Source organism: Bufo bufo, chromosome 2 (assembly GCF_905171765.1).
Source record: "Bufo bufo chromosome 2, aBufBuf1.1, whole genome shotgun sequence".
Lineage (NCBI taxonomy): Eukaryota > Metazoa > Chordata > Amphibia > Anura > Bufonidae > Bufo > Bufo bufo.
Window position 1 is genome coordinate 567,433,418 of NC_053390.1, and position 13,618 is coordinate 567,447,035.

At 40.0% G+C, this 13,618-nt stretch overlaps 1 protein-coding gene across 2 annotated transcripts in view; it reads right to left on the reverse strand.

Annotated features, from left to right (window-relative positions):
* UNC5C (unc-5 netrin receptor C) overlaps nucleotides 1-11,015 on the reverse strand; it is a 386,735-nt gene extending 375,720 nt beyond the window's left edge. For both annotated transcript variants that reach the window (XM_040418177.1, XM_040418176.1), the window contains exon 1: nucleotides 10,457-11,015. In XM_040418177.1, the coding sequence (XP_040274111.1) occupies nucleotides 10,457-10,571 (115 nt within the window). In that variant the 5' untranslated portion in view covers nucleotides 10,572-11,015. The remainder of the gene's footprint in view (nucleotides 1-10,456) is intronic.
* Between the last annotated feature and the right edge of the window lie 2,603 nt (nucleotides 11,016-13,618).

A 13,618-nucleotide genomic window follows, 5' to 3' on the forward strand; every position in this document is an offset into this window, starting at 1 on the left:
TCACTTATGTCTGGCTCTATACTGGTGCTCTGAGACTACGGGGTTAAACCAATAAAAGATGTTATGTCTTGCTTGGGTGAGGTTAGAGGACAAGCATTCATTATGGCACAATAATTGGTCTAACAGTGCATTATGTCCCTGTTCTGTTCATTCCTCATTTTTGACTGACTACAAACACACACTCATTTGCATGCCGCTTAAAACATTGCTTTAATGCAGTCTTATGAATTTGCAGCGATCTGCAGCTCGGTGCTTTATTGACTGATACACACGAGACACTTCAGAGCTAGATCTACAAATAAAATGGTCCTTTTCAACACTGAGATAATTAAGTCTTTCTGAAACAAGAAATGTGTAGGCACTTAATTAAAGTGTATCCCCAAAAGATTACACTATTCTCATGTTATAATTCACATTTTCCGCATCAAGCACTTTCAAGATGCTGATTTTCCCCCCTCTTACTTGGAGAGACCTTTCCCAGTATAACATGCATACATAGATTTATACACAGATTTATACCCTCTATGTAACGAAAGCTATTCTTAGATATGTGAATATATAATCCATTAACGAGGTTCTGCATGAAAAAATATTCTACATTTTTCAAGCCAGCACCTGGATCTGAATACTTTTGTACTTGCACGTAATTAAAAATTTTGTATAGCCACTGAGTTATTCAATAAAATCTATCTGTACAGCGCCACCTGCTGTTTGGTATTTTCCTTACTTCTCTGTCCATCTCACTGAGGTGGTAACACATGCTCTGTTTAAATCTTCAACTGGCAACAGCTATCTCTTCTTTTAGAAGCTGTGGCTGTTACAGACAAAGAGCTACAGCAGACAGACTGAAATCTACCTGCTGTTTGCTCCTTTTTATTTCTCTGTCCTGCTCACTGAGATGGAAGCATATACTCAGTTCCATCCTTCAACTGCCACCAGCTGCAGCAGAAAGGACCCTGCACATCCCGAGAAAGTGCATGCCCCTTAGGCTGCCAACGTGAAATAAATCTAGCAGAGCAATTGGAGCAATGAATGAGGAGATCTCTGGATCCATGTGAGGTACAGGACTGGTTCTAGCTTTGTTAGAAAGAGGTTGTCATGTACTATATGATGTCTGATTATCATTTTTTTTATTAATCATGGGATAACCCCCTTATGAAAGAATTTATTCATTTATGTCCCTACTCCATTTGCAAGATATATAGACCCATCGTACGGTAAATACTGTATAATTACAGTATAGCACAGCATTAATGATATATAGGTGCCAAGTGCATTGTCAGTATTGTGGAATATGTGAGCACTATATAAATCATGTGTAATGGAATGATTATATCATTCTTTTCCAGTATGAATTCAAATGTGCCATCAATAGCACTGATATGCCTTCTGTAAGTTAATTATAGATTCGTATATCAAGCAAACATCTGAAAATCTTGCCATGCAGCAAAGGCTTATAAAGTCAAATTAGAGTACTTTCACACTAGCGTTAAAGTTTTCCGGTATTGAGTTCCGTCCTTGGGGCTCAATACCGGGAAAAAACGCTTCCATTTTATCCTAATGCATTCTGAATGGAGAGCAATCCTTTCAGTATGCATCAGGATGTCTTCAGTTCAGTCACTTTTACGGTATTTGGCCGGAGAAAATACCGCAGCATATAAACTAGCCGAAAGGTAAATTTATACTTACCAGCCAGATTATTGGGAACGGACATTCATATAGACGCGTGTTCCCAATAATCTGGGCATGTAAAGCTGCTGCAGATCAAATGAATGAGCAAAATCCTTGTTCCTACGGTGACAAAATCTTTCTGTCATCATTTCTGGGCAGCAGATCTGTATGAATCTGTATGAGGATGAGCAATAGCAGTGGTCATTGCTAGTCCTCATACAGTGGTGGGGATGTTGCATGTAAATTATTACCTAAAATTATTAAATAAAACTTCATCTCTACTGTTGAGCAGGCAGTTATCAGATAGAAGTGCTTCCTTTCGCCTGCTCCATATTGCATTGTAAACCTTCCTTGAAAGGGTTTTCCAAGATTTCATTACTGATAATCTATCCTCAGGATAGGTCATCACTATCTAATTGGTGAGGTCCGACCCCTGACGATCAGCTGTTTGAGAAGGCACTGTATAGTGGCGGTGCTTGGTATGGCGCTCAGCCCCATTCGCTTTAATGGAGCTGAGCTGCGTCTAGGCCACAAGACCAATGAACGTGTCATCACTGGCCTAGGAAAAGCTGAGAGAAGGCCACGCTGCTCACAGAAGTGCTGGTGCCTTCTGATTGGACCCCCACCAAACAGATATGGATGACCTATCCAGAGGATAGGTCATCAGTATTAAAAATCTCAGAAAACCCATTTTTATATAAGCAAAGAATTTCAGGACCATAAAAAGAAATTGATGGACGATTTTCCAATCATCCCAAATCTCACATGATGATTGCATGCATATATATATATATATATATAGTATATCAAGAAAAGGATTATTTTCTAAGCACCCTGGAAATCTCTACTGACAACCATGTGGAATGTTGAATGGAACCATCTCAGATACTGGGATCAAATTCACATTGAAACCATACAAAAATGTAAGCTGGAAATATTGAACTAATTATGCCCCTGTCAAGAACTTTATGGCCATGGTCTTCTTGAAGACCTTGTAGCAGTCTCCCTGGATCTGAAGAAAACCAGTCAATCCCCTGCAGCAATTTGGCTAGCCTCATAATCAGCATCTGCCTGGTCACCTGCTTCTAATGTCACCGGACTGGTGATCTTAGCTGTGTTAGTTCAGCTCCACTCAAAGTAACTGTCTGCTTTTAATTGCCAGGTCTGTGCTCTCTTAACCCCATCAAGGGTTACACTTAGCCTCAAGCCGTAAGTCAGAAGTAATGGGTAATCTAACTCCTGTTTCTTCAGCATTACAGCATCTGTTAGACTGCAATGCTATTTATGGTAGAGGATATATGATGGCTTTCCAGTATATTGCAGTTTAAATATTTCGGAAATCATTCCCAATATGGTACGATATCACAGTTTCCATTAATGCAAATGAATAAAAATAGTTGTTGTCAAGGGAAGCTTGAATCCCATGCATAATTGAAAGACTGAATGAAGTATTTACTGTGAGTGGGGAATGGGAGTAGCTCCTTTTCTGCTTTAATACAGGACATCATTTAAGATCTACTTGCTGAGACTGCTAATGAAAAACACACAGTGGCGCTTTATGTGCCAAGTTCATAACTGTAGACGTCAATACAATTGCAGATCTCTCCAACTGTCACCCCCTCCTGGCACATTGTCATCTATGATGGACAATCTAATGCCTGCCCCACAGATGTGTCCAGTAAACTGCCATGCTGATCTGCAGTCTGACTCTTGCAGTTTTTTTTGGGTGCTATTAATAAAGACAGGCCTTTTAATTCATTAGTTATGCTTATCTTTCGCTTTTCCTTTATTAGTATCCACAGTTTATGAGATTTATTCTGCCTGTACATTGTTTTTTTCTTCTAGTGACAGTACATACTAACACAGGCTAGATAGACAATCACAAATACTAAATTCTACCTAAGTTTCCTTCCTTTGAAAGGATAAAAAATATCATGCTGAAGAGCAATGTTAACAATCCAAGCCTGGTTGGTAAAGCAGCGCCTAATGGCAGGATTATGAGGGAGACAGAGAGGTCACTCCATGAAGACAGGGTGACAAAGCAGTGGGTCAATGCCAGGAGCTGCCCTGAAAGCATTTGACAATTAGCTGATTTGTTTGAATTCCTTAAATTAAGTAAAATCACTGCACAAGCACTGTGATGTCACTAATCCCAAATTTTGGGGAGGGGTTGAAGGGGCATGACTTACTAATTTTACAGAAGATTTAAACGGCAAAAATTGGGACAAATGAATAGAGTAACAAGCCTAGTGTAGATTGTAGTCTATACATAAAGTTGATATCTTATTACATGATAAACTAATTGAATGCATTGCAGCAGTTCAAGAAAAGGGGTCATCTGTCTTGGACAATCCTTAAGGTGCCCATACACCTTTGATAGCTGTCAGCTGAATGCTCATTTAGCTGACAGCTATCTCTTCCAACTTCCTCTTATACATACACGTTCAACTCGGCCGATCGTGTATATGTTTTTTAATGAAAAGTCTGGAAAACGTTACTGCCAGACACACCCCAAGCAGCAGATTATTTCCCAGGAGAACAAATCATCTGTTGGGGGAAGTTGGGAGTTCCCCATACACGTTGGATTACCAGCCATCCCCACATTAGTTTGTTGGGTGGCAGATTCATGTGTATCGGAGCCTTTACTTGTTAGAAAGGTCTCTTAACAAAATATCTCTCTGATCACCCAGCAAACTTCTGTAATCTACGGGGTAAACTTGGAAGAAAATGTTCAATTTCCCTGCACCAAAACAAGGGAAATGAAATATATGGCTGCATGTGACGTGTGACAGACTTTTTTTAACGGCTTCCATGCATCCGTTTTAAGAACAGTGGTAATCTATGGAGTGCTAGCGAGTGAATAATGGACGTAAAAAAAATAGAACATATTTTTCAGTCCCTTTACAATTAAAAACTGATGTAGTTTTTAGTTTTTTTTTTTAACATCCCAACCCCTGCAGTGCCCTCAGTATATTTTATGACCCCCACAGTGCCCACTGGACATCAACCGATGCAAACAATGATCCCAGTATGGATAAAGGCCCCATAGTGGGTCCTCAGTAAAAATAATAGTTACATAGTTATTACGGTTGAAAAAAGACATAAGTTCATCAAGTTCAACCAAGTGACAGGTGGTGATGGGAATCCCAGAAGGGATAATGTTTTCTTTGTGCCCCTAATTACACACATAGCACCCCCTTAATATACATAATGCCCTCCCAGCCCTGGTGGTATGGACAGATCCATTAAAAAAATACTCTCCTCATCCACTTACACATGATGGAACACTTGCTGGACCTGCGCTCCCAACATGATGACCTCACCACACTTGGAACGTCAAGTCCTAAAGTCCTTACACGTGCAAGTGGATGAGGTGAATATTTTTAATCTTATTTTAACCTCTGAATGGCATTTGGTACCTGTCTATATGGTCATTAAAAAGTGTGCCATTGATTTCAATGGGTCCGCCTGGCCATAAAAAAATAAAAATATGGCGATGTGAATAGCCCTATTGACTTCAAAATTGTTCTAAAAGCGGCAGTTTGACGGCCGTTACAAAAATGCCTTTCACACAGCCGTTTTTCACTGTCATGTGAATGTAGCCTTACACAGTTTCCATTCTAATTAATTGGTTGACAGTGCAATATAGGGCAGGACAAGTCTTCCAGAGTGGGAGCTGTTCCTTTGAACTGTTCTCCACTCTGTTACCAAAGAATTCCCCAGGATAGAGAGCATATTTCCTTACACAGTTTGGCAACACACATTTGTGTGCTCTCTACCGAAAACTCTTCATAAGTGCAAGTAAATGTATTCGGTGTTTTTATTCTGCACAGAACCTTGTTCAAATGCCTCTGTTTATGACTTGCTTCATAATGTGTAATGCATGAGATTTTACATCAAGCTTCCAGACCTTATCCGTGAAGAAGGAATTGTTTCACACTCTATTGTTTCATAATAGACTCAATAAAAAAATCTATGAAAAATCATAATCGCTGTGTCATACGCCATATACAGTATATATATATATATATATTTATATATATATATATAGTATTAAAACCAAAGATAAACGCTTTCTAACCACATACTACTATATGCAAGTGTCAGACAGAGCCACTAACGTTATGTCTATGAAGTGTCACCTCCTTTAGCTTTGCCTTTTAATCTACATCCAGATAATATTTTAGCTTACACTGCCTCTGTCTATCAGCTAGGACTGAAAGCAAAGCATGTCTGATCATGGCTCTGAAAAGCTTGCCTGCCTCCGTGTCAATCAGAGAAAACATTTCTTATCTCTATCCAGAATGATGAAACCACAAGGGTAATATCCAAGGCAATGCTCACTCAACCATTTCAAGCATATTAAGCTTTCAACTTGGCTCCCTCACATGCACAGGCTCACCTGTCCCTGGTCAAGAATTTGTGTCTACTGTCCTAACATAGATGCCCATTTGACGACATAGTTGCATCCATAAGGTAACCCCAACCTCTCTCTTTTTTGGAAGTTGTCAGAAAATCTTGAGCTTTAGAAAATCACTTTGAAAAGAAGCAGTATTAATCATGAGAGCTGGATACCTGGAGATCTATAGATAAAACACCAACCCACATATGACAGCGGATAATTTACTTATCAAGTTTAGGCTATCTCAGCCTTTGTTCCTTTGTCCCACTACATCAGTGAGATGCTTTGATAGTCATACATGTTAGACACAGTAGATGAAGATGTTAGTACTGGAAGGGAGCAAAAAGGTTATTCAACCGTCAAGGGTTGAGCAGGGCCGATCTACATTTGACTTCTGCCCCAAGTTGAAATGGGCATCAGAAGTTCAACCAAGTATAACTATTTTTTCTTCCTTATATAGCACCAGCATGTTCCACACATATCAACATCACTTACATCAGTCACTGTGCTCAATTGGGCTCACAATATACATTCCTTATCTTACACAGGCTTGTTTCACATAACATATCAGTATGCTTTTGGTGTCTGGGAGGAAACACATGGAGAACATACAACCTCCTTGCTGAAGTTGTCCTTGGTCAGATTTGAATCCAGGACCCTAGTGCTGCAAGGCTCCAGTGCTAACCACTGAGCCACTGTGCCATCACTCTAATAACATGCTATATAATAATTTATTATAATATAAAACTTTAAATCTAATTATGACATCAAATAATTACATACATTTTTGTGTAATACAGATGTAGCATTGCTGAATATGTCATTTAACCACTTGGGACTTCATCTTAAAAGAATTTTGATAACTGATGATTATAATAAATTGATTGATAATGTACTGCCTCTGAGGGATGAAATCCTATCGCCATTGGCGTTTCCATTATTTCCTCCACAGTACAAAAGTTACAGTAGTTTTGCACCACAGACAGCTATTAATGTCATCAACTACTTATAATCCAAAATCATTGGAAGGCTTTTTAATTTTTTACTTTTACATCAAATTTTTCTCTTGCGTTTTATAACGAGGCGCAGGGTTACTGTATGTGAATACTGAAATCGGCCATACATCATATGAGACCCATCAGTTCCATAAATTTTTTTATTTTTTTACTTTTACATCAAATTTTTCTCTTGCGTTTTAAAATTAGGCGCAGGGTTACAGTATATGAATACTGAATCGGCCATTCATCATATGAGACCCATCAGTTCCATGATTTGTGACAATATCCATGGGGGCTAGGCTGCTTAGTTCAGCTGATTAAGGAAAAGAAATCTAAGCATTTTTCTATTTTTTTCCAGGAACCATATAACAGCTTTCTCACAAGCATTAAGAAATCTGCTCATCTTCATTATTTTCTGCACCAGACTCCCACTCACTGGAAGAACTTGCTTCTAGTCCTTGGAGTTTTATCAACAGATGCCATATATATATACTCCCTAAATGCGGAGTAATGCACTCAAATGAAGCCAATAAAGAATTTATGGAGAACTAGCGCATTCTATACTCTCTGTGGCTTTTTAGATTGAATCTGCAGTATTAGACATTATCATGGAATAGACTGTGCTAGCACAATGGAGGCAACTGCTGTAGAGACTGGGCCAGAATTAGCTTGCTGGTTCGGTCTCTACACAAGGTAAACTATCTGTTGTCTGTTGGGTCACTGCTACACGGTCTAAGACTACTCTGCTTATTAAATCAATGACCATGAAGATTAAAGGCGAAACCCAAAAAAGTTTTACTGACTACTTGCTTTGGAAATGCACATAGTTTAATTATCTGCACTTTGTCTTGGTCTCTTTCCTACGTCTGGAGAAGATACTTTGATATGCGTCTTCTCTGACCTTTCTGACATCATGTCTACAGATCAAGACTTGTGATAAGGGGGTCATAGATCCCACCTCCTTGAGAATATGCAGTTACAGTCTTGACAGAAGCTTCTCTCCTGGATCAGTATCATATGCATAGGCAGCTTCCCAGAGGACAAAACACCTACCGTACCTTTATCTTTAATTCACTAAACTCATGCCAACCCTTTCCATCAGCTCCACAAGGCTACATTCAAGGATGTCTTTTCACCACTGTTTTCTGCTTCATGTACCTTTTTATTCTAAGCCTTGTAAATCAAGGTCCTTTTTTTTGTTAAGTGCATGTCGTAGATTCCATCATTCAATCCTATAAACTATAACATGAAATGTGTGGCCCCTGCAATTATTCTCAATAAAGTAAAAAACACATTAACAATGAACTATTACCTGAAAGGAACTTGTCCTTGGTGACTTCTCTTTATACCTATTATTATAGATATACAATAGTATAAAAAGTCCTGAGGTTTACTCAGCTCATACCAAGCCTGAAATTTACAATTATTTGTATTGCATTTTTTTAAAATTGATTTTCAAAAAAAATAACTGGGGCATAAACTTTATACTTTAGTGGAAGACATGTATTGCACTGGCAGTGTACAAACAGAATGAAGGAGTTACCCAATTTCCCCATGTCAAAGGAAAGCTCTGGCTTTTCCAACCATTTAAGGTGACAGTTAATGGGTTTGCATGCCTTTAAAGACTTCCTTTGGTTAGAGAATAGCAGATTTAATTTCTGCTCCCCTGGACTCTGCTGATACAATCCATGAGAACTATCATCATATCCATGGGGGGGATTGGGTGGATATCAAACGCACTTGATAAACAGCTATCAATTTAAAGCCACATGCCCAAGCCTAGCGGAAACATGTGCCTTGATTTTCTTGTCTCATTCTCTTCTCAGGGTAGTAATCCCTTTATGTCTTGGCTGATTGTCTTTATTGATCTTGTTTCCCACCAGCCCATCCTGGTTTCTCTGAAGAATTTTATCTAAGGAGGAAGCCTATTTGGAAATCTCACAGCACTGATTATACCTTTATTTTCAGCAACTGTCTATATTATGCAACCTCCTGCTTCAATCACAAGAACCCTAGTAGACAGTCCATGGTTACAATGTTTCATAGCTGATAATACAACCTAAGGCTGCATGCACACGACCGTATGTACTTTGCGGTCCGCCAACTGCAGATCCACAAAATACGGATAACAGCAGTGCGCATCCCGCAACTTCTTCGTAGAAAACAAACAAGAATAGGACATGTTCTATACATTGTGGAGCGGATGCAGACAGTACACAGATGACCTAGTCCGCATGCGATTCTTAAAAAACGGGGCCCGAAGATACGGTCCTTTGCACGAGGCCTAAGTTTGCTAAACATATCCTTGTGGCTAAATTACAGTTTTAGTCTTCACTTCTTTAACACTTATAGGTATATGTTAAGTCTAGAATATAATGTGCTATGGGCATGAATGCATGATGATGCTATTTTGTCCAACACACTAAAGCTTTTTTAGGTAGTAAATTAATAAGCTTAATTCTAAAAATTGTCTCTAAAGCACCATTTGACTGTTGATAAGAATCAGTCATCCAATAAAGCAAATAAAACTTTTCACACTTTATATATTATATCTGCAGGCTTCTTAAGATTTGGCCATTTTTGGGTAATGCTTTCAGCTATAATGCTTGATGTATTTAATTAGCATGAATCCATAGCAGTACACTGTTATCTAGTAATACGATCAAAGCCTATGGAGTGCAATGTGATGGCGATGATGACCTGAATTGTTTGCTATGGAACGTATATCACAGCAGAGTGAGCCTCACTAATTACTCCCAGTAATACCTGGCCCAGTCTATAGCGAGCAGACAGGCAGGCTGGCATCCAGTGTGGTACCACCCTGCGCAGCTCAGGGAGACTAGTTACAGCCCAGAGCTCTGCCCTCCACTCTGCACATCATGAACTGAATGCTTTGCTTGTGTCTCATTCCAGTAATGAGTTCCTTTACATTGCTCAGCGCTCGGCTTGGAAATGCTAAAAGTGAGAGGAAAGAACGTGTAATGCTTCACTAAGTCCTCACATCATCACGACAGCCCAACGACAAGGGGATCTGAAAATCCCCTTCTCCGCAGGTTTTCCAAAGCTTGATCAAACCTAGTAATCTCATAAAGACAAACAAAATGCATAAAAAAAATCTCCTCTCCTCCCTATTGATCCTCCAAGAGGCAACCTGAACTGATTCACTGGAAATCTTGAACCTGGCCAATAGGTTCGACCATCCGTACCACAGACACACAAGTCAAGAATTATATCTGGAACTTGCACACGTTGACCGTCCATCACACATTCATGTGGACACATAGAAACATACAGAAGACATCTAAGGCAGCAAGGACCTGCAGATGGAGATCTACATCCATACCCACTACCCTTATCCCTTACCTGCCCAGTGCTAAGTTCTTACCTTGAGCTGCAAAAGTACTGCTGGCAGTCAATATGGCCAGGGCAGGTAGGAAACACATTTGCAGGATGTATCCAAGCCTTAGACCGCAGCTGGCAGTTTCCAGACCCTTCCTCATGGTATTGGAAGGCACAACAAGCTGGCTCAATATAGCTGGGCAAACTCCACTTTCTTCAGCCCTGTGACAGTCTGCCAATAGTTACGCAGACAATTAGAAGTACATTTATCTCCTCACACAAAGTCACAAAGATCTCATGCCTAAATGGTCATAGCAACGGCTGCCTCTGACTGTTCTCCAGCTTCATTAATCCCTCATTGATAGGAGAAAATATGTGCAATGTGTCAGAAAGTAAGATAAATCCGTTCGGAGGAAATGAAACCAAGCTGGGGAAGAAAAAAATAAAATAATTCACTGTAGAAAGGCTTTAAAATCTTGTGAGATGTTGTAGAGCGCGGCCGGTTAGGATCCTAAAAGCCCATTGAGTCAGTGAGCGCAGGTAGAGGAGCATGAGGTGAAGCATTAGTAGTACACTGGAGCTGTGGGAGAGCACACGCATGTGGAAGGCAGAGGGAATGTGTGTCTGCCTCTGTTCTCTGTTACAAGGAGACTGTGAGAAAGTCAGCTTCTGCTACCCTGCTCCCTCTCCTCTCAGCCCTACCTCCCCGCCTGCAAGAGCAGACATGGATCCCTGGATCTGGAATGAGCACTCCGTCTAAGCCCTGGCAACAAAAACACATTTGTCCTTTACTCCTGCACCTCATTAGAATCCCTTCTGCTGCCACAGCTCGGCAGGGAAGGGGTTACACGCTAATGCATTACGTTACCTTCAGGTTCCTTGTAAAACACAGATTCCTTTTTACCTCTGGATTCATCACAATTGAACTCAGAAGCATTGAAGCCACCTACAGCCTATTACTGGCCACAGGGATGGCACCTCGTGCCACCACATCTAATAGTTTTGATCAGGACGTATATAACTCCTATGGATCTAGTGTCTCGTAAATATAACGATTATCTGTAGCCCAGAAAATGATTGTTTTTGATCATCTAAACCATGACGAATACTTAATGCGCCTCACAGTGGGTTAAAACTCGCAACTCATCAGATTGCCAGATAGTGATCCCATCATCATGATCAAAGAGCTATTTTCAACCATTTCTGATGGATCTTCTGGAACAGTTTTTAACTGATCAGATGCAATTGTTTCGGTACCATCCATGCAGTAAATGCTGCGTCTCCCGTGCCTTATGGCAGTATTACACTGTCTGATGTCCGAGCACCCATGGACAATAACGCATCCATCAGCACTTTATTACACCAGCTGAATGTGGGAGGAATGATCGCTACCGCCATCGTTCCCCCCTCATTCGGTTCTGTTGAATTTTGGCATCAAAGGAAAATGTTCTGCCAATAATCGTCTTTTATCTTTTGATGAAACATGCCAACCAGCCAACAAACGAGCGTTTGCTTGTTCATCGGCTGATTGATTATATGAGCCAATTATCAGGAACGGACGTCCTTATGACAACGTATCCGGCAGACGTATGCAGCTGCCACTGATGGTGAATTTCTAAAGCTCTATCCCTTACTGGACATATGGATTTCATAGAGAGGGGTTCAAAGTTCGCCCTCCATGAGCCATATTAAAATGCCATTTGGTAAAGCTGGCCATGTGTATTAGATGAATGTTGGCTGTCCGATCATCTAATGTATATGGCGGTTTCCTAACTTTCCCCCAACAGGAGATGTTGGAGGAAAGAAGGGTCAGACATGTTCAATTTTAACATGTCCGATCCTTTTTTCTGACAAGACATAAAAGGTGTCTGGCGGCAGCCTATTCCCCTCCACTGGTGAACAACACGTGAGCTCGGGCGAGCTGGGTATGCATTTATAAAGTACCCTAAGCATAATGAACGCTGTGTCCCTATTGTTGCCATATAATCTGGAGTAAGAATACATGAGTTGTATATGTAGAGCATGATATAATGTAGAAGATGACATATAATGTTATTACTCCATTATAATGCACTTTCTTCTCTGGTGAAACTATAAGAAGCATAAGGTTAATAAGAGCTGATCATAGCGGCAATCACTGCTCTTATTAATATTATTATGGACATTGATTATGCAGGGAATATTAAACAGGCCATGTACTGAATTACAAATGTTGTTTCTATTGAAAGAAGTGTAAGTGGGAAAAATATTGATGGGACAAATTATTGACTAGAAAAGATGATACTGAAATTAGAACGGTCCGGCTGATGATTAATATGTATTCTCTGTATGTTCTGTAGGAACACCGGATAAACTCCATATCACCTTGTTTTGGTCAACATTCATCATGGAGAATTTTTCACGAGGAATCCCAGAGGAAGATCCAATGTTGTTAGTAGCCAGAGCCATCAGCACATAAGTCATAAAGGACACCTCCAGTAACTAGAGCAATTCTTCAAGTATGGGAATTAGGCATCAATGGGAGACGCAATCATTTCAACCTGATGGGGTCAATACGTTCCTCTTCTTACTGGTCATGGGTAAATGGTACAATACTGGATCACATGGGTTTGTTATAATAATGGATATAACTTGTAATGGCATATACTGGGTGAATAACAATGATATGGAATATAATGTGTAAAGCATGTGACTACAGCGGTAATCATTCAAGCCTTAGGAAGGTGGCGGTCCGCTGCTAAAACGCATAGCTGATATTTTTGTATATAGTTTATGGTTTTTAGTAAAAAAACAGCGTTTTATTGGTACCGATGCAGCAGGCTGTGTTCCCTGTTTTTGTATGTGCTTACAGCTATAATCAGTGGCTTGTTACCAAGATTCAGACATTAACAGAGCAGTTTGCAGCTGTCATTTATTACTTTAATGTTTAGGTGAATAATCTAAGGATTCCCGGTTGCCGTTGTTTGCGGGTTTTATTGCTGGCCTGATATGGGTGCTCTGTAGCTGGCGTTGTGAACTACGGAACAGTATTTACTGTATGGAGAGAAAACACAGATATAATGATGAAGATAGACAGACAGAAAAAAAAGACAAGCAGATAGATAGACAGATAGAAAGAAGGAAGGAAGGAAGGAAGGAAGGAAGGAAGGAAGGAAGGAAGGAAAGAAAGACAGACAGACAGACAGACAGACAGATAGATAGATAGATA